Source organism: Manis javanica, chromosome 3 (assembly GCF_040802235.1).
Source record: "Manis javanica isolate MJ-LG chromosome 3, MJ_LKY, whole genome shotgun sequence".
NCBI lineage: Eukaryota > Metazoa > Chordata > Mammalia > Pholidota > Manidae > Manis > Manis javanica.
In genome coordinates this window covers 194,613,990-194,640,068 of record NC_133158.1, presented here as the reverse complement: position 1 = coordinate 194,640,068, position 26,079 = coordinate 194,613,990, and the positions used below count along the sequence as shown (strand labels likewise).

The following is a 26,079-nucleotide window of genomic DNA, read 5'->3' as shown; positions in this document are numbered from 1 at the left end:
CTGAGATATTTGGTCCAGAAATACAGGGGGGCTCCTGCTAAGTTTTCCCGTTTGCACCCTGGTGGCATTCTTGGTGCAGCCATTGGCTTCATCCCTGCAGATAACAGAATCCCTCCTACAGCATGGAAAAGAAATTGGCTTTTCCTTGAAAACACAGAAATTCAAGAAAGTGTGAAGTTGAACAGTTTTCTCTCAGTAAAGATTACAGAAATAAGGCAACTGAAGAAGCAGAAATAGTTTAGGATATAAAACTAGTTAGAAAAAATTCATGGAGGAAAACATGCATTCACTAAACTAGATTTTTTTTCTCAACTTTCTAAATTGAAACTATTTGATTTTGTAAAATAGTTTATAAACTAGTTTATTTTCAAACTATAAGGCAGTTAAGCCCAAAATAAAATACTATCTTTAATAGCAGTGCTTAATACCAATGATTTCTTCTGTCTCAATATTTTCCCCTCATAAATAAGCATATACTTCTATTCTGTAATACTATTCTAGATTTCTTAAAGCTTAGCTACTTTTAGCTTCATTTATTATAACAACTTAGACTGCTTAAAATAAATTATATTTGTACATTGGTAATTTTAATGACTATTATTCTCAATCTGAAAAGATTTTTATGAGCTGGCCAAATTTTCCCTAATTCACACTTCTTAAATTAATAAAACAGCTAAAATCTTTAAAGAACTCCCCAAATAAATAATGGATGTTTACATTGTTCTCAAATTTTCTGATTCCTGTTCCCTTAGTCCTCTTAGGTAGGAACAATGAAAATCCTATGGATTAAAGTTTCCTAGCTAGTTTACATCAATAACAGAAGCAGCACAAACCCCGGTGTTTTAAGAATTGAGTTCTTACCATGGCAACAGTTACTATAAAATCACTGGTACTATCAAGTGAGTTGAAAAAAAAAATCTCTAAGTTTAGTCATGAGAATGTTGACTTTCATCACCTGATTCCACTAATACACTCAAGAGGTTCAGATGGCCCCTGAAGTGGGCCTAGCAATTTCTTCTTGGACTGGTGTTGGCCACCAGAGGCCGGACCTTTAATTTATCAGATTTCCTATGGGATGGTCTTTTAAAAAGTAATCTGTCTTTGTATTCTCTAAACTTCATCCAGAAAGGCTCATTATATTTCTTTTGTGAAGTTTGGTTAACGTTTGCCTCCAATTAAGCCAGCCATAAAGTAAGATGAATTAGAAATTGTAAATGAACCACTGTAAGCTTAATTTTTTTATTATCATTATATAGGAGACCTTGCCTAAACTCATAAGAAAGGGGAAAGTCAAGTATCAAAGCTACATAGTAGGAGCTGGTCCTAACTTGCCTCTTTGTCCTAAAAACAGAAAAAAAATACAATGACATAATAAAAGGCTGTTGTGCTATCTTCGAGTTTTCAAGCTTTTTGAGTCACTATTTGTGCACACTACCAGAGCAATGAAAACAGGTCTTTTTCCCCCTGACACAAGAAGCTTCAGTCCAAGCCACTCCATACTTCCTTGCCAGTGACCTCAACACTGACCTTGATTTATCCCAGGAAGAACTCGGCCTGCTCAGTCCTTTTAGCTCATTTTAATGTGAATTTCTGTTCACTAGTGATGAACTGAGACCACCAGTTAAGAAAAAGTTGACTCATTAATTTCTAGTGTACTGACTCCTCATTATTAATATCGTTTCCTTACAGTAGCCCCTTTGGGATCGTACACATACAGTCTCTAGTTATGGTTTCCCCAGCCAGTGAGGGAGCCAGACACCTGCCCTACAGAGGGGGTGCTTAGTCTCGCCTCCTCTGAGATCAGGAATCCCCGTCTCTCTGGTGTAGAGCGTCCAAGCCGCATGCTTTGATTCTCACTCTATATCAAATTTCTCAAGACAGAACTCAATCCTAATCACTCTTCTTCCCAAGCTGTGTCAAAGCTGGAAGTGTTTTTTTGTCCAACAGGCCGCGTTGCACGTCTGCATTGCACCAATCCAGCATCGGCATGTCTTCTGCAGCATTTCACTTGACTGGCCTGTGCACGCCTACATGTCTGCAGTTCACCTTAAAATGCTGTGATCTGGGCTGTTCTCTTCCTGCACCTTATATCCCCTGAGTCCCATAAGAGCTTGAGTCTCATCCTGTGGCTTCCCTTCTGGATTATAGAAGCCTCTTGAGGGCAGAACTGTTTTAGAACTTTTTTGTAGCACTCCCTGTGCCTTGCACACAAAAGGCTTTCAGTTTTTTCAGTAATGATTATCATTGCCGGAGCCTTTAGCTTTGAAGGACTTAAGAGAGGCCCGCTGGTGTCATTGACTGGTGATGAGGACCAAGTTTAGCTGGCACACACACAGTGACTCAACAACTGTGGTCGGTCCTGGGAGTAGGTACTGCTGAGATGTGGAGACAAGTGAGACAGCCCTGCCCTCAAACTTTCTGGTTTAATGGGGAGAAAGTCTACACAAATCTGGGAATGAATGGTATTGGGAGAGGAGGGACCAGTGGGTAGACCATGCTAGTAGTGTTGAGTGTGGAAGCAGCCAGCCTTCAACTCCAAATTGGAATGTCTTGTGCATCCATGTGTGGGGTGCAGAAAAGATACATTCCACTGTATCACTTTACCATTCCTGTCCATGCTGGCAAACAACCTCACATAAATCAAATCTTAACTATAGTAAGATATTTCTTTTAGACTTAGAATCTTAACACTTTTTCCCCTACCAGTCACTCTAACAGAATACTTGATTCCTTTTCATCTAGTAGCTGGAGTGTAGTCGGACCGTGGCAAAATTTGTCTATAGCTTCAAAGTCATCAGGGGAGAATTGTTGGGAGATTTAGCAGTTTAATATACGACCTTAGTTTTCCATCTGGAACTCAACCTGAATGCTCCCATTGTTTGAAAAAGAAAAGAAATTAATAACTAGTTACCTAGCTGCTCGAATGTGTGGATTATAACTAAGCACACGAGGACTGGGGTGCATGAGTGTTTCAAGGTTACCCCAGGAAGCTTAGAATCTGCAAAAAATGGCTATGGAATTTGAAAACAATTCTCATAAAGCCCTCTATTACGGTTTCAATTATTGCAGCCTGATGAGAAAATCAGCTTATTTTGACAGGGAAGATACATACATGCAAAAAATGCCTTTGCTGGTTATCTCAAGAGCTTTGGCTAAAGAAGAATAACATGTGACTTCTGTTAAAAATCTGGATGCTAATAAACATTGGGGGTGAGTCATGATCTCCATGGCCTCCCATTCTCCCCCAGACCCCTGTCGTTGCTGCAGCCTTCTGAATTAGCCCCTCTGATTTCTTTATGGTCACACAGCCTGTCACACAGGACAAAGGTCTTTGAACATCAGATGACTTCTGTAGACTCTGTACCATGAGCATGGGGAGCATAAGGGCTCCCTTTTTTATGAGTTCCAGTGCAGTGAAAGGCTGGGGTAGAATTCCTGTCTTTGCCTTCCCCTGCAGGGGAGCCAGGTCTAACCTGATTATGCCCAGCAGGTAAGTAGGCACCACTGGAAATTAGTTGCCTTATTGAGACCACCTGTGAAGAGGGCATGCTTGTAAACAAAGAGTGCTTAGATAGAAAATGTATGGAAGTCTTTGATAAAGGCCGATGTGGAGGGTGGAATGAAGATGTGTGAACATCTAGCATTTTCTCTGCTTTCCCATGTTTATTCTCCTCTTAAAACTCCAAATGTGATGTGTCTTTCTGACCCCAGGTAAATAAGAATCCATAGTGAGAGGGTATTCAATTTCCCTGGGAAGAGAAATTATCCTTTTTTTTTTTTTGCTGGAGCCATTTTCAGCATAAAAATAATTCCATTGTACAATGTTCATCAGTTCTGTGTATAACTGTGTCCCCTGCCCCCACTGTGTAAAACAGACACTCAGGCAACACTGCCCATCGGGCATCCCAGAACCACAGCACAGTTCAAAACTCAGACAGTCACGTACCTGTGCCCTAAACAGGACGGTAAAGTGGGTGGTGGGGCCAGGGTTTGACTTACAAAACCAGCAACATTTCAAGAAAAATTCAAAGTCGAGCCATTTGCCCTTTTATCTAGCCTCATTCTGAGAAATCACCAATAGAAAAATACTTTGTACAGATAAATTATACTCCATTTTATGATCTAATACACAAGAAAAGTTGATCACATACACAAAAACACTAGGTGAAAGGAACTTACAAATTCAAAAGGTGCAAGTTTTTCATCCATTTTAAATTATAGATGGCTGAATCTTTAATGCCACCTATTTTCATTAGATTAAATACAGCAGGGACTAGCAAGTTAGGCATGAGGATAAAAAGAGAAGTTCTGGGTTTAACTCCTATGCACCCTCTTCCAGCATTAGCCTGGTCAGGTCCACACAGGATGCGAATGTGAGCTGTTGCACTGAGGGTTTGATAGGGATCTACTTTGTGGCCAAGGCCAGGCAAAACTTGAATACTGCTATTCCTACACAAAGGCTACCCTCTTTGGTTTCTCCAAAAGTAGTCAATTTTAGTTATTTCTATAAACCTGACTTGAGAAATATTAAGATGCTAATTGTTAAGGCTAGTTTTATCAGTTGCTCATACCCAACGTATTCACCCTTCTAACTAAAAATAGAAGTTCAGTGCAAAGGGATTGTTCATAACTGGTCCACCAAAGTACAAACCCAGTTTCCAAGGGGAATAAAAAGGGCTTTACAAATTGCTAAGTCACCAACATATCCTTTTGCCCACCTTTATATGCCCTACAAAGTTTTGCACAGGACTCACACATTTCCCCAGGGAAACACACACACACACACACACACACACACACACACACACACACACACACACATACACACACACACACACACACACACACACACACACCACATACCAATAGTGTTAATTCACTGGTTTCTGTTTGGAGACTGCCTAGTGTGTGTGGTATGGTTTCAAATTACTGTTTGCTCTTTTAACTTCTTAGAAGGATAAACAACTTGAAAAGTTAAAACCAGTAGCAAAAGAAACTGGCATCTGACAGACCTAACTTAATCCCTTTTGAGACTCACACACTTGTGTTTCAAGATGGGTAGCGGAAAGAAGTGATATGCTTTCATGTTATTTTCTAAAACGATTTTCCTCCTCAAAATATCAATGTAATAACAGACCCTACCTTTATAATTAACACCAGCCAGTTTTCTAAGCACTGTATCAATTGTAAACTAAAAAAAGGCCTAGCCCCTTCGCTCCCTCCCTCACTTCTCATTACAGACGGTCACCATGAAGTTCAGCCCCTTCGGTGACCTTGGACTGCAGCAAAAACCGCAAACGCCACTTCAGTGCCCCCTCGCACATGCGCAGGAAGATCATGTTATTGCAGCTCTCCAAGGAGCTAGGGCAGAAGTATAACCTGGCCTGTGTTCATCTGCGGGGACGATGGGGTCCAGGTGGTTCGAGGACACTATCGAGGTCAGCGAATCGGCAAGGTAGTCCAGGTGTACAGAAAGAAGTATGTCATCTACATCGAGCGGGGGCTGCGTGAGAAAGCTGAGGGCACAACTGTCCACGTGGGCATTCACTCAAGCAAGGTGGTGATCACCAGGCCAAAGCTGGGTAAAGATCGGGAAAAAATTCTTGAACGCGGAGCCAAATCTCAAGTTGGTAAAGAGAAACGCAAATATAAGGAAGAACTTATTGAGAAAATGCAGGAGTGAATATAACCTACCTATTGTGCAACTATGGTTTAACTGCAGATTTTTAGCCTGGTGTGTGTCCCTTTGAAACTTTGTTATCTCTCTGGAACATTTGTTTTCTTCTGTTTTGTTACTGCTATGGGGCTCTGTAAATCTACTTATGCTGTTTTGATTAATAATTTTATGAATAAAAATTGTAAATGTTTCCTCAAAAAAAAAAAAGACCTAGCTGAAGGTTTTTTGGGTGCAAACTTAGTGATATATATGGCATTTCTCTTTTCTTATTCTCCTCTTCCATCCCTGCTGCAACACCCACACACACAAACACACCTTAGAAAGGAGAGAATGGACAATTTGTTCTAAGGAAACATAGATAGGTGGGGACAAGGGTCATTGAGTGTCTAACTACTTCATTCCTATATATTGGGTAAGGCTTGGCTGCAGTCTCTCATATGCTCAAACAAATCAGGCACTATTATTGACAAAGTGCCTGTATTTACTTCTAACAAGGGAAATGCCGTTGATGCTACCATGGATATCAGCATCACATGTGAAAGCATTTTCTATTTAAAACTTTCAGAAATCACTACTTAGCATCCAGAAAAAGTTTCTCCCTCTTAAGATCAGAACCTAGTCATTATTTACTATATTTAAAAGCAATTTGCTATTTAAATTTCCTAGCCTGCAAAAATAAAACATCATTGTGTCAGTTCAAAGTTGTTTGGAAAATTACAGTAATACAGAGTCTGCATTTTGCCAATAAGGCCTTTTATGCAAATTTGCATTCATAGTGATGGTAACAATCTGTTTGTTAGATCTGTTTGATTTATTCATTTTACCCTTTCCACCCTTTGTGGGAAACAAGGTCTAGCAATTTCTTCTAGAAATGGCTGTTACTAGAGGGATTGGTGAGCCTTTGCATTTGCCTGCAAGTCTGTTTAACTACAGTTGGTAGAGTTTGTTTCTTTTGCAGTTTCCAATTTTAAAAGCAAAGACACAGCCTATCATCTAAATATGGAACAACTAATCTCATCAGATATATTTAAGAGGAATAAAGATTAAGTTAATCTCAGTCTGTATCAGAGAAAGAGAGAAGAGATTTTAGAATCAGTTTGACGCCTCAATCCTGTGCCAGAGGGGACTCATTTCAGTGTGTCCTGTCCTTCGTGGTTCCCTGGGGGTCCTATGATGTCAGCTCATAGAGCAGACTTACTCCTTCAGCAATCAGCTTGTTTTAGAACTGTAAGGTACTCTTTAGACTGGATCCCAAAATTTGGTGCATTTGGGGTTAAAGGCTTTGCTTAGTGGCTCCTAATGACAGATTTAAATACAAAATGCTTGGTGTAAGAAACTGGAAGCATCTCAGGGCTAAGGAGGTGAAGCTAGAAGAAAAGAATGAATTGGGCAAAGGAAATGGAGCCATGTGGAATAGATAGCCTGGGAGAGGGGAGCAAGCTGCAAACAGAGAAGTTCTGCAGGGCTTGGAGCTGGCACCTGTAAGGCCAGTTGCCCGGGCCACACGAAGCTACTAGCACATTCCTTGGGAGGCCTGGCTTGTTCGGAAAAGCATGGGCCGGCCGCACTGCCCACTGCTCAGGAGCCTTCCAGTAGCAGCAGCCATGCCCAAGCCCCAGATCCCAGGGTCTCGGCTGGCTTCAGGCCCCTTGGCTTCAGAAGTCTTTCCAGCATTCCTGGCAGAGTGGCTGGCACATTTCTGGGATACAGATGAAGAGCACATCTTAACTCCTAAGCATAAACAGGTGAGACGAGTATGTAGTTAATAATCAGCATGTTAATAGATAAAGAATAAATTGTCCTCTACATTGGCAGCCTTCATGCACTCCAGGGAGACATTAGCTCTACTTCAGGGTCATGCACCACTCTCGTCAAGTACTCTCTAGCCACCTGACGCGCAGACACAGACCACGAGGGTCAGAATGAGAACGACGACACATTTAGGGGCAGCACACAATGCTGCTTGAGTGAAGTGGGATGCTTCAAACTGGGGGAGGTGGAAGGTAGGCTGCCACCAGAGGATCAGACAAGAATGCCACCTCTTTCCTGTAGGCACATAGGTGAATCTATAGAGGTTTTGAACGATAGGTAATGTGGTGAAACCAGACTTCTAAAAACACTGACCTGACAGCCAAGTGAGAGGAGAGATGCTGAGGTGATGGATTTGGGAGTCGGGTTTAACTTCTCAAAGCCAGAAGATACAGAATGCAGGGTTCCCAGGATTGCTGGGGGAATCCAGCGTGATGCCTGACACATGCCAGCAGCTGATGGGTATCAGCTGCCCTTGCTCTGATCGGGGCAGCTGTGGCGCCAGGCATCTAAAGTGCCAGTGCAAGAGGTATCACTGGGGAAAGGGCAACAAGTCTGGAAAATACTTGGATACTAAGGAATTTAGAGAAGAAAATCGAACCAGAGGAGAGCTGGGATTTCAGATTTTAAAAATCAGTCTTATTTAAGGGGTATGGGCAAGAAGAGTACTGGTTTTGAAAGATGAGTTGACTTTTGGATATCGAATTTGCACTGGAGATATTACAGGGACAATATAGATTCAGGGGTGTCTGACACAGAGGGGAAGATAGAAGTGGATGCTGGGACACTTCCAAAGACACATACCTACGGCTGTTTTGTTGTATTTCTTCAAAAAGCTCCCTCAAGGGTTACACATTATCCAGGCCCCACAAAATCTGGACCCATCCTGACTGAAGTCAGAAGGCCGTATCCATGGGGTAATGGGAGAGAATGGGTAGGAGGAATCCAGTTACTGTCCTCAAAGGACAGGAAGGGTCAGCAGAAGAGACTGCAAGAGGCACGGAGAAGCCCTGGAGGCCAGGGTGCTGCTGGGAGAGCAAAGGGGTGCAGGGCCCGAGTAGGGATCCCCGCACTTGGCCCCTGGGAAGTGACTGGCTTTAGAATGCATGCTCAGGCCAGTGCACGGGAAGGCCGGGTTGAAAGGCAGACTGAAGCGTGGAAAGTGTACGGTGGGTGTAGATTCCTTGTGTGGCGAGGCTGACACAGACCAGAGAGGATGCCATTTGCACCTCACTTGTGATATTCTGTAATTTAACTGCCTGTGCTGTCAATATTCCTTAGGGATTAATATGAACTACCTGAGCAAGGGGCTTTCTTTTTTGTTACATTTCCCACTCTGAGATATTCTGTGGTCTTAGTTGGGTCTCTTTCTCTTCACGGTTGGTGTAAGGCTGGTTAATGACTAGGAACTGAGCTGGTGGCCAGCGCGGCTCTTGTTTTTGTTTGGGTTTTGCCCTAATAGCTTCTCTTTTTCTCTCCATATGGGGGACACGAAATCTGTCAGGGGAGTTCAAGGGCTGAGGACCAGGGGGAGAGGCAGAAGTCACCAGGCCCTAGAAGCTGAAAAAGCCCTGCTCTGTTATCTGGGATCAGGGAGTCAAAGGTAGCGATGACTTCATCCCCGCAGAGGGCGCCTCCCCAACCCCTGTCGCTGATTTCCGACGGGCGGGTTTGCCTGGGTTGAGTTTTCTTTGACTACCAGTTGGTTTCTCACTGCAGGCGTCACGAGTCACTTTGCAAAACGGTGCGATTAAACTGTCCCTGTGAAGAGCTTTTCCCAGGCAGCGTCAGTTCAAGCGATCAAGCATGGAGCAGACTTTCTTTCCCTCGTCTTCTTGTTAAATATAACCGAAAGGTTCCTGCTCCCATCATCATAGGAGAGATTGAAACAAGAAAAAGAACACATTTACAGGTTGGTAGGTCCCAGGGAGGAGCTGGCCTTAGGGAAGCTCTGACCCGGCGGGGGCTCGGCCACGCGTGCGGGGACTGCCCGCCCAAATGCTGCCTAGTGCTCAAGGAGAAACCTGCGTGGGGCAGGGGTGGCCCGGGGCGCGTGAGTGTGAGCGCGCGGAGCGTGTGTGTGCGCGCGCACGCGCGCGCGCGTGTGCGCGGAGGAGGGTGTCCGGAGGCTGCCGCAGAGGCTCCTTTGTGGAAGGCACTTGCGGGTTCAGAGCCAGCCTGGCGCCTCCCCTTGCCGGTGCCACGAGGACACCTGGCAGTTCTTCCCCGTCCCCCGCCGCCCGTACTTCCCTCGGCGGCCGGCCGCGGGCCGCGCGCCAGCCTGCGGGTGCGCGGGGCAGCGTGCGGGCTGGAGGCTCCCAGGCCCCGGGGCCCCGCGCAGGTGAAGGTGAGCGCCGCGGGGCCCCCGTGGGCGCTCGGAGGGGAAGGGGCCGAGCAGGACAGGGCGTGCTGCCCTTGGCGGCGGGCGCGGGGCGCAGCCCGACTGCAGCATTGTTACCTGAGGCGGCCGCCGCGCCCCGCCCCGCGCCGCCCTGCCCCCTCGCGCTCCCAGGCGGCCGCGGTCGCGGAGACCCGGGCAGAGGAGGCGGCGCTCGCAGACCGCGGGCAGCGGGGAGCGAGGAACGAGGAGCGGGCGCGGGGAGCGCCGGCCGCGGTGAGTGCGAGCTGCTTGGCCGAGGCTGGGCGATCGCTGCCTGGGAGCGCCGGCTCCGGGGGCGGGGGCGGGACCACCAGGGCCCGGGTGAGGCTCCGAGTCTCCCCGGGAAGCGCGCGCTCTGTCCGCACTCGCCGGGGGACTCTGGCAGCCAGTGTCCCCAGGCCGCAGAGGCTAGGTCCGGACGCCAGGTCGCGCGGCCGCCTCGGGGCTGGACTTGGGTGGGCTGACCTAGCTTTAGCTGCTAAGACGTTTGGATAAACTGCAACCCCCTCTTGATCGCAGCCGGTAAAAGCGCGCGGAACTGGGGGCACCGCGCCGGGACTCTGGCCAGCCCGGAGCCACAGCTTGCCCCTCCTGACAGCGGGTGCGGGGTTGGCGAGGACCGGGTGATGCGGACCCAGGACAAGGCGACTCTCTTGCACACTCGTTCTGGCCGTGCAAAGTTCAGGTTAGAAGTTGCGCCCTGCGCTTGTGGAAGTTGGGGGAGGAGGCGGGTGGGCTGCCGGTTCACCCAGCTCGGGGACAGAGGGCTCTCGGTTTAATCCTCCGACCGAACACCAGGAGTCTCCCCTTGATGTTTTTCTCCCCGGATCTTCCCTGCTCCCTCCGGCTGAGCCGCAGTGCGGCCGCGAGGCTTTCTCGGGTCCCGGACGCAGGGAGGTGTCGCCGCGGAGGTTCGGGAGGGGTGGAGCCGGTGTCTGCGCACCCGGACGACCCCCCCCTTCCCTTCAAGCGCAGGGGCACTTCCTCAGTTACCCCCAGCCACCCCCCTGCCCCCCGCTTTGGGAGCTGTGCAGCTGCCCCCACGGACCGGGTAGGCGCCCCGATCGGCGTGGTGGGAGGCGGACTCTGAAGCCCGGGATCCTGGGACGTGGGGGCGGGACCCGGCGACCCCCTGGCCCTCCCCGCCGGCCCAAGGGGGTGCGGCGGCTGCTCCGGGCTCCTCTGCCTGAGGACGTGCGGGCGCTCGGGGGGCTCGGGAGGCAGAGGGTCCTGCCCTTCCCGGGCGTCGGTCCTGCGGGTCCCGCTCGTCCCGGCGCGGCCGGCGGCGGCCCGGGGAGCCTGCGCAGCGCGTGTGGGCGTGTATCTCCGCCTGCACCGGCGCTCCCCCCCAGCCGCACCCGGCTCGCGGCGCCGCCCCGATAAGCGGTTGGCACGCGGCCCGCGGGGACCTGCGGCTCGCGTCCCTCCTGCTGCCGCCGAGCGCCGAGCGGGGCTCCCCAGGGATCCGGGCGGACGCGGCGGTGTGGCCGCCGCCGGCCTGGGGCTCGCCGCACCCTCCGAGCCTTTTGTGCGGCTGAGCCGGTGGCGTTCGGGTGAGTAGCTGGGGCGGGACTTGGGACGCGGGGCCGGGGGGCGGAAGGACACGGGGGACTGCTCGCCAGTGCAAGGACCTACATAGGAAACTGCTGTGTGTCCAGGCTTTGACAGAAATTGGGTCCCCGGTGCCCTTCCACGCCGAGTCTCTTCAGGACTCGTAGTCGGTTTTCAAACAATTGTTTGGGCAGAAATTGCCCCTGGTTTGGGGCCGTCGGTGATTCTCTCTCCTGACTCACAGTCGTCTTCCTGGACCGAGCCAGCGCTTCCTCTCCTTCCTCTAGAGCATCTTTTGGCGCCCTCGTTTGCTACCCCCTCCCCCCTTGATTTTTGGGACTTGAGAGGAACTGAACATGCACAGTCAAAAACAGGCGTTCTTTCTCTGCTCTCGGCCTGTTGCGTTCGGGGCATCTGTGAACTGTTTATGTTGTGCTGCAGATTAAACACGCTGACTGGAAACAGTCTCGGGCTCTTTCCCTGCCGGCCAGAATGCCAAAAAGAGTTGGACGCTGCCAACTCTGTTCGACTGTGTGGGTGACAGTCTGTGTCTGAAAAAGGCTGGGGCAGGAGCCTTTTCCCAGTGAGCTGGAGGAGTGAGCAAATTTTAGAAGTGCCTGTACAATTCCCACCTTTTCTTCTCCTGCAAATAAAATAGGACTGTGTTCCTCTGCCTCTGCTTTCCAAACCCTGCCTGGTCTGCCCCCATTTGTCATCGAAGGGTGTGGGCCAGCCCTTCCTGCCCTCACCTCATCTGTGACACATGTCAGGAATCAAGGGAAAAGGTTTTCTGGTGGTTTTCCTTGGCGTTTACTTTTGATTATTGTTGAGCAGCTAGGCCTCACTAACCCTCTCTCAGGAAGGCTCTGAGCTCTGAACTGACTTTCAGGAACATGTTTTCCTCTTAAATATACTGTGAAATGAAGCATAGAAACTGGCTTTTCTTTCCTCCCACCCTCCCCCTTCAAGACAATAGAGATTCAGCAATGTTTCTGTCACCAGAAGCAAAGTAATGCTGGCTGTTCAGGCAAGAGAGTTTAGGAAGGGTCCTACCTAGTATTTCATTTGAAGACTTTTTGCTTGCTAATAAGCTAAAGACAAAGTACATGGTCACTGCATCCCCTTATTAAAAATTCACAGTTAGAAGATGCTCAGCTGAGCTATGACCTCCCCAGAAATGTCCGTCACCAGACACACTTCGTATGGGTCATGATTAATACTCAAGGGGCTTAAAGAGAAGTTCTTATCTTCAGAGCCTTACGGTGACAGCTCTACATTTTATTCAGGCAGGGCATTTGTCAGCCTTAGCAGCCTTCCTCCCTGCTGCTGAGGTTCCCCAACCTGTAGGTGAGATGTTAAATACAAGCCTGTCTTTGTCTGCCCTGGGGAGATTGATGGGACACTTGACATTTTCCAGACAGAGCCAAGGCTAATTCCATTGTCCCTGCCAGCAACTGCCACCGGTGAGAAACAGCCAGTGTCTTCAGGGCTGTGGCATTGCCTGTGTTCTCCTGGCATACTCGGAGAGTGTACGTTTGCATCTTTACTGTGGACATCATTGTAAATCAAATGTTCTTTGTGTATCCACTGTTTTGATATCTCAAGAGACTGTGGCAGGGGTTAAAATGGCTATCTGCACGCTTTCCTACCATCTCTTTTACATTGGAAATCCTGGCCTAGGGGAAAGCCCTATCAAAGACCTGTTAAAGCTCTATTGATGCCCGTCTTAAAAGCATTAGCATCTGAGCTAATCGTTGCTGAAGAACTTATTCATTAGAAGCTGTTGGGGGCCTAGGATCCTTGTATGTTACCTTGGGAAAAAATTAGCCAGACAACATGAGGAACAATATAGTAAATCCTTTACTCTTCTAACTTTTTTAAATGACATTCTTTTTCAAGATGGGGTAATGGTTAGAATCGGGCCCCAATGCATGGCTAACACGTGTTGCTTTTCACTCTGATGAGCTTTTACATGGTACTTCCTCTGTACAACGCACAATACTCAAAAAGATTTGCATCCCCTGGAGCTTTAGTGTTAGAAGACAGTGCTGTTGTACACCCTCTTAACCTGTAGTGTTTCTCACTCTTTATTGGTATCTCTGCATTTGCTGTGTGAGGCTTAAGGGCACATCTATGCATATACTTACACAGACCTGAATGAGTTGCTTTCTAGGATACATACTTTTTTAGCTTATCACCATTCTCAACAGGGGTAATCTATAAACAAGTCAGCATACTGGAATGGAGGCGAACTAGAGGATTAGCAACTTTTCTATGCATGAGGTATTTATGTACAGCAGTATTTTAAAATATGTAAGGGTAAACTGCCAAGATTACCTGTACGGTCTTGAAAAAAAGGATTCAGATATAACTATGAACTGTAACTGACAATTAGTCATTTGCTTTAGGGGGGCAAGTGTGAAAGCAGCCAGGTTATGCCCCTGATGATAACTTTTAAAAGCCATTTGCATCTCAAGTGAGCTGTAAGTTGGCTTAAATAGATATTTTTGGTTTTACTTTCTAAAAAATTATCAGTGGTGGTGGCTGTCCAAAAAACTGAATGCATTTAATGCCAGTGATGTGCACTTAAAAATGGTTAAATGGTACAAAATAAATTGTTCAATTAATGTTGGAAATGCTATTTTCTACCCATGTATAATTTTCAGAACTTAAACAGCCAAGTGTTTGATAAACAACATTTGTTTTTGTGATGGAGAAGTAATTTCATAGAGATAATTTAATCAGCAAGTACTGAAAAAGAACAGATCTCACAAACCTAGTAATTTAGAAAGCAGAGAATGGAAGTATTAAAGTTATATTTCTAGCAGCCAGGAGTGACTTAGCATTTTATCTATAAACTCAATTCATATTTTAGAGCAAATGTAATGCCTATAAAAATAAAAAGAAATCGTATGTACATATGAAACCATATGCACCAGTCTTCTTGGTAAAGACCACACATGTAGTAGCTCATTTTATCTTACACAAACCAATGAAACAGTACATCCTTCTATTATAGATGAAGATACTGAAATGTAGGTTCAGGACTCACCTCAGTTAAACAACTAAGAAGTAGCAGAACTGGGATCTGAGGAAAAGCAGGCCATTTCTGGAGTTTTCACTCTTATCCCCAAGCAGTCTTGCCTTTTGTATATGGCTCTGTGTAAAACATTTCATATATTTGAATTCGTTGATAGAAAGTTTACTCCTTTGTAAGCGGTATTGTTTGACCAATGTGTGTGGAAGGGTGAGCTTTGCCAGTGGTGCTGTAAAAGGCTACTGATACTCAGAAGCTTTCTAAAAAGCTCCTCCAATGTGGCCCTTTACAGCCTGGAGGAAACAGTTCCTGTTTCACACGCCTGTAGTGCTCACTCACTCCATAGCCTGCACGGGGTCCCTCCCACATCCCCACTTACCTGTCCTCACATCTGAAGAAGTGTAGTTGTTCTGACCCCTGTTTTCACATCAGGTCCGGAGCAACCCAACACCAGAAAGAAACCTTTAAAGGTCAATAAAAACACAAGCCACCCAAATAAATCATGGACTGTGTGGACAAGGGGTAGATATACAGCAGGTGTGTGTGTGTGTGTGTGTGTGTGTGTGTGTGTGTGTGTGTGTGTGCCCATGTGTGCACACGTGTGTCTTCTTGGCTAACAGTGTCACAGAAGAAGCAGGTGAAAGTTCTGATGATTTCCAAAGAGTGGCTAAACTAGAATCCAGGATGATGGCATTGGAAGCTGCGATAGAGGTCATGTAATGTATCCCAGCCTCCTCGTTTCACAAATGAGAAAACTAAAGTCTAGCGAGGTGAAATGACTTGTCTGATATTGTAAGCAGTAAGGCTTGATTTAGAGCTGGAACCTTTAATCTTCACGTCTAGTGTTCTTTTCTGTCTTTGTGGGGTCGCCACACCGCCAAGAGAAGCAGGACCTTGGTGGCTCTGACTCCAGGGGAATGGATTTGCCCCTATTTTATCATCTCCAAATGCCCTGCCTATTACCTGCAAGGTGAAGAACACACTTTAGCCAACAGGTCGGTAGGGAACATGTCCACACTGGAGAAAGGTGGGGTCACTAATGCCCAAGGCTTTAGCCGTTTGGGTAGTTTCCGTAGGGGCTGGCTATCCATTGCCCAGAGAAAATGAGCCAACCAGTTAACAGGCAGTTCATAGAGTGAGCAATGCTTGCTGAGCCTCTAGCAGGTTCTCCATAAATACGTGTTTTATTGATTCATGGAAGGTTTCCAAGTTGGATTTATTGCTGCTGCTTTGGCAGCATTTCCAAGCAGTAAAATTTGGTTCACATTTAGAAAAGCATCGGTCCCCTTCAAGGCTCTCTCCTGGATGCGGGGCTCTCATTGACACTCAGACCCGGCTAGTCCACGGGGACGGGCATGAACCTCTGAAGGGGGCAGCCAGCACTGAAACGTTTTTCTGTATGAATTTTAAAGTTGTTTTATCTTTGTAGGTTTGGAAGATGACATACAACACAGTTGCCTTTCTCTTTGGCGGCACAGCGGGTGGAAAAGTATGACACAACTTTGATGTCTGTGTCTGCTTCCCCAAGGTCAAGAAATCATCTCCTTAGAAGGCAACAGTACTATGCATGTTATGAATTGCGTCTCCTTGGTCAGTGATAAAGAAAATGGGAATATCGCCACGGCAGCTGGATTCATGATCGGGCAGACACCCCCGCCACCGCCCCCTCCTCCTCCTCCTCCTCCTCCATGTCCCTGTTCAGGGGAGGGGTTTCCTCCCTGTCCTCCTCCTCCACCCCCGCCCCCACTGCCTGGGGGGCCTCCGGGCCCTCCTCCCCCGCCTGGACTGCCCCCGGCCTCTCACGTGAACGGCTACGGCCACCATGGTAAGAAAAAGCGGATGAGAAGCTTTTTTTGGAAAACCATTCCAGAGGAGCAAGTTCGTGGCAAAACCAACATCTGGACCTTGGCAGCCAGGCAGCAGCATCGCTACCAGATCGATACAAAGACCATTGAGGAGCTCTTCGGGCAGCAAGAAGATGCCATCAAATCTCCCCTTTCGAGGAGAGGAGGAACCTTAAATTCGTCATTCAGAGACGCTAGAGAAGAGGTAAGAACAGAACGTGGAGGGTGATGCTCCACACACTGCACCGTTCCGTGTTTGGGAGATGTGTATGTTTCAAAACTTGCTGGAATCACCAAGAAATAAAATGATGCAAATGAATGTGCTCTGGAAATGATAGAAAGGGCCTTATATGATGAGCTGGAGCTGAGTAACAAAAAAGTGTAAGAAGCGTGCATGCCGTGTCCTCCCAGACATCCCGGGGGTTTATGAGCTCATGCGGAGAACATGCTATCTGGGGGCCATCCTCTGGCCTCCCAGCACCGCCCTACCTCTAGCATGTCTGAGGCCGTTTCCGCTGCTGGAGCAGTTCTGCTGAAGTCCAGTACTGTTCTTCTCTCTTGAAACAAAAAACTGAGTTCCTGGAGCTTTCAGAGACAAAATGCCTTTGTCAAATAACATCACTAACTAATACACATCCTTAGGATTGTATCCATACTTTTCCATCTAGTTTTCCTTCCCCAGATGTTTTGAGATGGCCTTCATTCCTCAGGTCCCTGAGGTAAAATTATGGCCATTGTGGAGCAGATTTCCAGAGAACCACAGCACAGAGCACTTTTCAGACAGACTTTCTAGGAAACATAGTTCTGGTTATACTAAATGTGTTACTTTGAGAAAAAAAATGAAGCTGGAAAGTTCTAGGAAGTTAACTGAAAGCAAAGCCTCAGAGCTACAGATTACCATATACTGTAGAAACTGAATCAAAAATTGCATTTGTAAGTATTCTGTTAGAAATAGGAAAGTAAATTAAGAAATGTCTACTTGCTAGAAGAAAAAATTAGGAAACCAGGGATTAAAAGGAAAGAATACTGTCCCCCACATCCCTCCCACCCCTCAAAAAAGGGCAACAAATGCATCATTTTTTAATCTGTTGCAAAGGAGCAGAGAAAATAGGTCAAAGATGGAGTGGACAAGATAAGAGAATGGGAAGGCTCTGGGGTGAAGGAGCTGCTCTCGACACGAGTGGATTCTGCAGCTGACAGTATTGACCTCTTTTCTCTGTCTGGCTCTGAAATTTGTTAACTTCTCTCCACCAGTTCACTTGGGGGCCCCTGGAGCTGGTCTTATGGTCCCCTGGTGAAACAGCCAAGAGTCAACTTGTTATAAAATGTGGAAAAGCCTGGGATTAGAATTAAGTGTAAACTGTGAAGTGAATTTGAGAGGAAGTCTTTAGGACAATCCTTTGTGACCTCCTCCGCTGTACCCACAGGGGCTTGCCCTGTGCCTTCCTTTATGCAAAGTCTTTAATTTCTTTGTATCCTTTCAGTATTGGAAGGAGCAAGAAGTCATTTCCTTAGTACCCTGGCCTTTGCCCCAGCTTCCAGCAGAGACTCCTTACTGTACAGTAAGGTCATTTCTCACCATTGTTTTCTAGCTCTATGTACTGAACTTCAAGAATTTTGGAGGAGAGAGTGGGTGGGCCATATGGAAAGAGAGCATGCGTCTCAGGACAGCACCTCTACCAGAAGGGGGTCTACCCACTGCTTCTGGGGAGCCAGCTGGCCAGTTAGAATGGGCGGGTCCTTGTAAGTCGGAAACATTTATTTTGCTACGAGGAGCTTGCTGCTTTATGCTTGTGAATTCCAGAGAAGTTCAGACCCACTCCTAGAAGGACGGAAGTGGCCAGGAGTGTTGCGTCTTTTCCCAACTCTGGCAGAAGCAGAAATGCCCATTCTCAGCCCGATCTAAAATTTAGGGAGAAAAGAGTTTTTCTTCTCACCTCCCTCCACCCTTGTACCTAGGAACATCTTTACTTTTTCTTTTCTTTAACTTAAAAAAAACTCTGAAACTGAATGATAATTATTTTTTAATTGTGGTAAAGTGCACATATCATGTCATCTTAACCATTTTTAAGCGCACAGTTCAGCACTGATCTGTCACTGAAACATGCGCATTGTACACTTACCATGGCCGTGCGCCCCCAAAGCCTTCTCATGTTGCAGAACTGAAACTCTCTGCCCATCAAACTATAATTCCCCAGTCTCCCCTCCCCTCCGTCCCAGCAGCCATCCTGCTTTCTGTCTCTGAATTTGAATTCTATAGGTACCTTATATAAATGCAATCATGTGGTCTTTTTGTGACTGGATTATTTCAGTTTGCATAATGTTCCTGAGGTTAATCCCTGTTGTAGCAGGTCTCAGAATTTTAAGGCCACATAATAATCCATTGTGTATATATATATATATATATCATATTTTGTTTATCTAGTCATCCATCTGGGGACACGGGTTATTTCTATCTTCCAGCTATTGTTAGTAATGCTGCTATGGATGTGGGTGTGCAAGTATGTTTACTTTTAACACATCTAAGTTCTGAGAGATAGCACACTACAAAGAAAAATTAAATCACCATGATGGTGTTTCATAAAGTAATCTTTAACTCTTCAACTCGTCATACTCAAGTAGATAAATAATTTAGGTAGATGGATTTAACTGCATATTAGGTAACATTGTCACATAACAGAGGGTTACCCAGAATTATTTTGAACTTTTCTGGCTATCTCCAACATGACTTAAAGTAGTGCATATACTTTTGTTTAGTAAAAGAATACAGCCCATGCTTTTTTCTTCTCTCATTAGATTTTCTTCTAAAGAAGTTACAGCTCAGCAGAGTGGTAGTCTAACAAGGACCAGTAATAAATCTTCCAATTCACTCTGTAGTGAGCCCGGGGTTGAAACAGACCTCACCATTTGTCTGTGTGGACTTGGCAATAGCCTAAAGCTACGGCAACATGGCACCCTAACCCTCTCCAACAAAGACCACAATTCTGGAGGTTCAAACATGCTGAGGGACAGATTATGTGCCCCTCAAATGTAATAACCTGAAAATGAAACAGCCTGCCATCCTGGGGTTGGCTCATACTCTGAAGGACTTAAAGGCATTGCAAATATGTTCCGCTATACTCCAAAGGAAGAAGCTGCTAGAAGATAAGGAAAAGCTGGGCTGGGAATGGCTGAATTTAGGAAGACTAACACATAAAATAGTACATTAGAACATTTAATAAGGGGAAAAGGTTTTGATATATTACTATCTGTGTATGTTTGTTACCTAAAAATTACCTTGAAGAGGCTGCAAATGTTCTAGTAATAATTAAACTGTATATAGAAATAGCAAAGGTATAGTACTGGGGATAATAATGAAAAGATTTCAGCTCAAACTCCAACTTCATTTCCAAGTTGGCTGGTTTTGCCTCTGAAAAGTTCCCAGTGCATCTGTTACCTCTGCCCCTGAGCCCCCTCAGAGCCTGGCCCTGGCTCGCTGAGTCTGTACTTGTCTTCCCCGAGAATCTGGAACACTCTTGAGGGAAGGCACAGTCTTAGCCCTTTAGTACCCTCCAAGGACAGCTACGGGTAGGTGAGCTGACAGCACTGAACCAAGGGAGCAATAGGACTGTCTTACAGGTGTCGACATGGCAGGTCTAAATTGGAATTCACAACGGTCACGCAAGGTGAATAAGGTCTGAGGATGTAATGTAAAACATGGGGGCTGTAGTTGACAGCACTGTATTATTGTGTAATTGAAGTTTGGTGAGAGCAGAACTTAAGTGTTCTCAGACACAGACACACACACACACACACACACACACACACACAAAGATGGATGTGTGAGGTGATGGTCATGTTCATTAACTTGATGAGAAGAATCCTTTCACAATGTATACATGTATCAAGTCACCACGACTGATGTACACCTTAAATATGTTACAATTGCATTTGTCAGTTATGCCTCAATAAAACTGATGTAAAAGAAGAAAAAGGATGCAACATATGTTGAAACACTGAGGTCATTCAATATGTAGTAATTTTACAATTAACATGAATTATACCGTATAAGAAAGAACTAAAGTCACTTTCTAGAAATTATTCCTGATCTTTATAGGAAGGGAGAGGGAAAGGAAGGAAGACAGGTTTTTCTAAATTTATGAGAAATAATGTCTTACTCTCCCACACTGTAATTCAGTCATTCTTTCTCAACTTTTGTTATGATCTGAGTATGTTCTAGAATTCTGGGACATCCTAAATCCAGAACTACAGAGGTAGGTGGAATATTTGAAATGTATTTGTAAGAAATAAACAAATGAAAAACAATCAAAAAATCAAAAGGTACATCTACACTAGATGATACAGAAAGATTTTTTAAATTTTGCTTTTCAGAATTTGACATGGGATTTGAAGTAACCGCCATTCAGAGTCACTTAAGTAGACATGGAAGCCCCCTTTGACGTATTGAAGCAAAAGTGGTGTGAAAATTTTTCTTCCACCTTGAAGACATTATGCTAAGTGAGCTAAGGCAGTCCCAAAAGGACAAACGCTGTATGACTCCACTTCCGTGAAGTAAATTCATAGGGACAGAAAACAGAAGGGTGGGTGCCTGGGGCAGTAGGGAGGAAGAATGGGGAGTGAATTGTTTTACAGGTCCAGAGTTTCCGTTTTGCAAGATGAAATGAGCTCTGGAGATGGATGATGCGGATGGTTGCACAACAGTGTAAGTGTACTTAATGCCACTGCACTGTACACTTAAAAAGTTAAGATGGAAAGTTAATATTATGTGTATTGTACCACAACTAAAAAACAAAAGCTTCTTGCTTTAAAGAAGGGGAGGCAGATTTTGCATGGAGTGGTAGGAGGAGAAAATGTGAGAATTGTAGCAGAAGAAACTAGGAGCCTGAGGGTCTGGAGTTTTACCTGGAGGCGTGGTGCAGCCATGCACACCTAGTACTGGGTACACAGCACTGCTGAAGGGGTGCTTCAGAGGGCGTCAGAGCAGCCCCGCCACCCGGGCAGTCTGTGGGGAGACTGTTACTGCAGCAGGGCCCCTCGCCTCCTGGGGAAATCCTTGTGATGGGGTGCGTGTCACCTGACATTTTGCTGCCCTGTTTGCCAAGCTTAACTCTTTGGTGGGCCTCTAGTGGGAAGGCTCCCAGGGCAGCTGAATGTCTGCGGCTGCAGGCCCTGACCCAAGGGAGTCTGGTCTGCAAGTCCTATGGTGCCCTGAAAAGTAGATTATGATGGATTGGAACTGGCGGGGAGGGAGGGTCAGCCTCGGCAGCCAGTGAGTTCCTGCGGACCCCCGTGCAGACGCTACTGCTTGGCACGAGTCTAGAGTACTGCCAGTGGCACGCGCCCCTTTCTGAGTTGTCCAGCTTTGAGGCAGCATTTGGGGAGTGGGATAAGCTGATTTACATGTGTAGTGATAACCCTTTTCAAAGGACTTGAACAAACACTTTTATAGCACTGCTATAGAAGGGTCCAGTGCACTAGTCTATGAGAAAGAGGTGACCCATGCACTAGGCAAATCTGAGGATGCCAGGAGAGAGGGGGACTCTCCCCAAAGGCTATCAGTGGTCTTGTTTTCCTTCTTGGATGAAGCGCTGGGCTTTGTTTTTCCTTATGGTGCTCCGTGATGGCTAGCTGCAGTTTCTGAATTCCCTTCAGTTAGTGGCCAGTGTCAGAAGCCTCGCTTCCTGCTATGGAGCCAGCTGCTGCCCCAGGCTGGGGCTGCCCTGTGATAGCTGTTCCCTGGACGCCTGGGCATCTACTCCTGGAGGCTGTCACAGCTGATTTCTAGCCATCATCCCACATGTGCAGCTCAGGTCACCAGGGGACCTGGCCACGCTTCCTGCAGCTCTGAGATCTGCCCATTCCTGGAGAAACATCGCAATGTGAAGAGCAGTCCCGGCTGGTGGGGGGACATATGCCACTTGTCTCTGTTCCTGCCTCTTTAGGGATGTTAATACTCACAGGAACTGTAACTGGAGAGGCCCAGGCTAGCACTCCACGTCTAGCATCGCTTTGGGGAAGCTATAAACTGCCATGTCTGAGGCTCAGTTTCCTTATCTGTCAAGTAGGAATAATAAGAGTAATTTCTCCATCACTTCTCCAACAGCAATAGCTATGTATCTAGGCCAAGTGTACAGTCTTAAGAGGGATGAGGGGTGAAGAGGGTGAGGGTGGGTGCTGCCATCAGGGGTTAAATATAGCAGGAGGTGGTAATTTAATGACAGAGATATAAAAGTTTTTTCCTCATTTTGGGTAGAAGCGACTGCAGAGGAAGTTCTTTGGATATGCATCTCGCTATATCAATATGTGTGTTCTTGTGGCTTTTTATTTTATGGATTATAATAAACAAATAGTTTTCTGTCTTAATAGATTTGGATTCCTCTTATTGGTTGAGCTCTCCTCATTAAAGGGTGTTAGGTCTGACAGGTCAGCTGCTCTTTCCCCCTCCTCCCCTCCCAACACTGAACGTGAACTGAGACCCTGGGTAGGATTCCAGTAAGGAGGCTGCCCTTTCAGCTTGGGAGTTTATTTTATGGTTGGGAGGTGATTGTGTGAACATGAAGTAAATCCCTAGGATAGTAAATAATGTGATTGTTTAAGATTAGTCTTCAAAAGAAGGCAACCATGCTCTTGTAAAAATTTAACCTTACAGTCAGGAAGTACCATTAACTTTGGTTAACAGTCTTGCTGCTTCTTATAAACTTAGAAGCAGGCTAAGGGATCAGGAATTTAATCTGAAACCTGATTCTCTTTTGTTCCCTATGAATCACATACATTTGGAAAGGAAGAACATTATAACAACATTCCTGCTTTAGCTAGTCTCCCTTTACTCAAAAACAAATGGGGGGAAAAATGCAGCAGTTTGAAGGGTATCTTTCCTCCATGAATCCTGGATATTTACTTTTAAAGAAAGACATGGCTTCTGTGTTTAATAACACCTCCCCCATGCCTAGTCTGATAAAAACCATTCCAAATTATTAATTTTGAACAGCTAAAACCTACTGCAGCCACAATCTGAGTTTTGATGATACGTTAGAATAAACAACATATTTCATAAATCAAATATGCCACACATTGTAAGGCACATTGGGATGCCAGAAATGTTAATATGTGGAAAAAGGATGTATCTCAGACTTGGTGAAAATATACTACAGGGGTCATCCTTTTTAAATTACAACTAAATAAAATGTAGGAGCTTTCTTACCTCCTCCTAAAAGAGCTATTGGACATATATGTTCTTTGTCAATGAAAAGAAAGTGTTCTCTTAGAAAAACATTAACAATTTTATTATGTTTCTGAAAATAACAGTATTGGTCCTTTTACATCCTTACGTCTGGGTTGGGACTCACTCTGCAATATCTCAGAGTTATTTTTTACTTTCTTAATTCAATCTCCTATGATTCTTGCTATGTTAAGACATCTATTTCCAAACTGGGCTTTTAAATGTGAGCTATATTATTCTTAGAGGAAATTGCGAAATTTAAAAAATTTAATATATATTTATTTGCATATCACTATATATATTTATTATATAAAAGTATACAACATTAAAATAGGTATGTGTAATTATTACAGTTAAGGAAATATATCATTGCAGAAAGATCATTGCAGGGAAGATGATATTTTTATCATTTGTGAGACCATATTAGGTATATCAGTGAATCACTAGATTTACATACTGGGAATTATCGTCATAAATTAGTATAGTATTTTGATAGGTTTTAATTCTCTTCTTCCTCCAACTTTTTTTATTTGTACTTTAATAATCTATGTGTCTCTTATTTTTTTCCAGATTACTATTTTGGATGCAAAACGGAGCATGAACATTGGGATATTTCTTAAGCAATTTAAGAAGTAAGATTTTTGCACACTTTGAAACTTTAGCTGTATCCATGCTGTCAGCAACAGAGTCTGTGGGTGTGACCGAGCTGAAACTCAGATTCTAAGATGAGCGAAAGTCATTCCTCATACCTTCAAATCCTTCTCAGACACAAGGCTTGATGAGGATGCAAGTGTCTGTCACTTTCTGCTGTTTTCCTTCCTGAAAACATAATCTAGCAGCTCAAAGAACAGGGAGAACTGCCCCAGGGCATCTCTTCAGGCCTGTCATGTCAGGGAATTTATAATTTCACCTGTAATGTTGCCCCAAGTGGAAGTTACACTGGTGAGTCAAACAGTGGTGTAATTTAAGTGCTCTGGAGTGGAAAGGAGTTCCATGAGACCAAAGGACCTGTTTCTCTTCTTGCAAAGGACACTCCCAGCAGTTGGTGCCACGTTCAGCCTTTCTGGGATTGCTGGGGATGGGGTTCTGAGTGAAGGGGCCTCTGAGTGGTGTGTCAGGGTCCCTGCCTCTGGGGGCAGTGGGACTGCTGTGATCAGCTGACAGCCTGGGAAGAAGGCGGGATGGGAAGGAGAGTGGAGGCGATTGGTTTTAATTTCCACTGGCTTGTGTTTCTTTGGCACTTCAGCAAAAGTGAAATGGAATCTGATTGTCTCTTCAAGGTCTCCTCAGTCCATTGTAGAAGATATTCATCACGGGAAGAGTGAGCATTATGGATCAGAGACATTGCGAGAATTTCTTAAGCTTTTGCCAGACTCAGAGGAGGTAAGGAATTTGGCACATGAATTTAATGTTTTTAGGAGTTTCAAAACTCACATGAAGGTAGGCTCTCTGCTACCCAGGGCCACAGTTTTCTCACCTATTAGTAAAAAGTGACTTAGTAGAAAGAGCATGGGTAATGGAGTTAGAGAAGCTAGGTTTAAATGGAGCTGCACCCTTAATTGAGAAACTCAGGCAAGTTTCTTAACTCTGTGAACATTAGTTTCCTCACCTGTGAAGTGAGGCTAATGATGCTTACGTCATTGGGCTGACAGGGCGGTTTGAGTGACTGGAGAAGCTGAGCATGTGTCAATGTTAGTTATGCATCAACATGGTGCTTGGTGCACGGGAGCTCAGTACACTTCAGTTCCTGTTCTCATCGTCTAACGCTTTTTGCCAAGAGTGTACCCAGGTTATTTTATAAGACATATATTTTTTAAAGAAAAAAGAAAATGACCACTTTTGGATAAGGGTGCTCTAAAAATTTGGAGAGGTAGGTAAACTGTTAATATCTTGTCTATATAATTGACTAAAAGGTAGAAATTAATATCAAGTTACTGATTGTTTTGACCGAATTAACAGAACTGTTGAATGGTTAGGAGGTTGATAGGAAAAAAACAGAAAAACAGTTTTTATGAAACCTCCAAAACGTGATACTGTCTTTTATTTTTGAAGAAATGTCCCCTGAAAAAAACTAAATAAGAAATGACATGATACATGTGCTTGTAAACATTTGAGAAATATAGAGTATTTCTCTATACTCTATATATGAAGTAAAAAGTGTGAACTACCCTTTTTACAGAGACTGCCGGCTCCCTCCTCCCTCCGTCCCACTCCTCTTCACAGGCATGATTTATGGAACTTGACTTTAGCACCACTAATAAAAACAAGAGAAATATATATTTGTATTTTTTCTCTGTTATAATCTGTGATAAACTCACAAAGCCAAGTGGAGGGTCGTAGTGGGTAACTATGTATTCTGGGTGTACTTGTAGCTGACTTTCTCTATCTTGGGCTTTCCATTTGCAAATTAAGTATCATTCACCTAAGCCAAGATTAATTAACAGCATTGTTAAAGTTAGTAAAGGGTCTTAAAGTCTTGAGGGAAAGGTATATTAAGTCATAATTTACCCTGAATCTTTTATACAGAACAGCCCTTCATCCTTCTTTAATGTAAGGAATGGG

General features: G+C 45.2%; 1 protein-coding gene and 1 pseudogene across 6 annotated transcripts in view; both read left to right on the top strand.

The window, feature by feature from the left end:
- Nucleotides 1-3,479: 3,479 nt before the first annotated feature.
- On the top strand, nucleotides 3,480-5,994 carry LOC108389726 (large ribosomal subunit protein uL24 pseudogene; annotated as a pseudogene).
- A 3,159-nt stretch (nucleotides 5,995-9,153) lies between these two features.
- FHDC1 (FH2 domain containing 1) overlaps nucleotides 9,154-26,079 on the top strand; it is a 38,488-nt gene continuing 21,562 nt past the window's right edge. Inside the window, exons 1-5 of one of the 6 annotated variants that reach the window (XM_036998798.2) lie at nucleotides 9,846-10,100; nucleotides 10,386-10,551; nucleotides 15,884-16,503; nucleotides 24,088-24,149; nucleotides 24,798-24,900. In XM_036998798.2, coding sequence (XP_036854693.2) covers nucleotides 16,018-16,503; nucleotides 24,088-24,149; nucleotides 24,798-24,900 — 651 coding nt within the window. In that variant the 5' untranslated portion in view covers nucleotides 9,846-10,100; nucleotides 10,386-10,551; nucleotides 15,884-16,017. The other 5 variants (XM_036998786.2, XM_036998792.2, XM_036998780.2 and 2 more) reach the window with 5 other exon arrangements.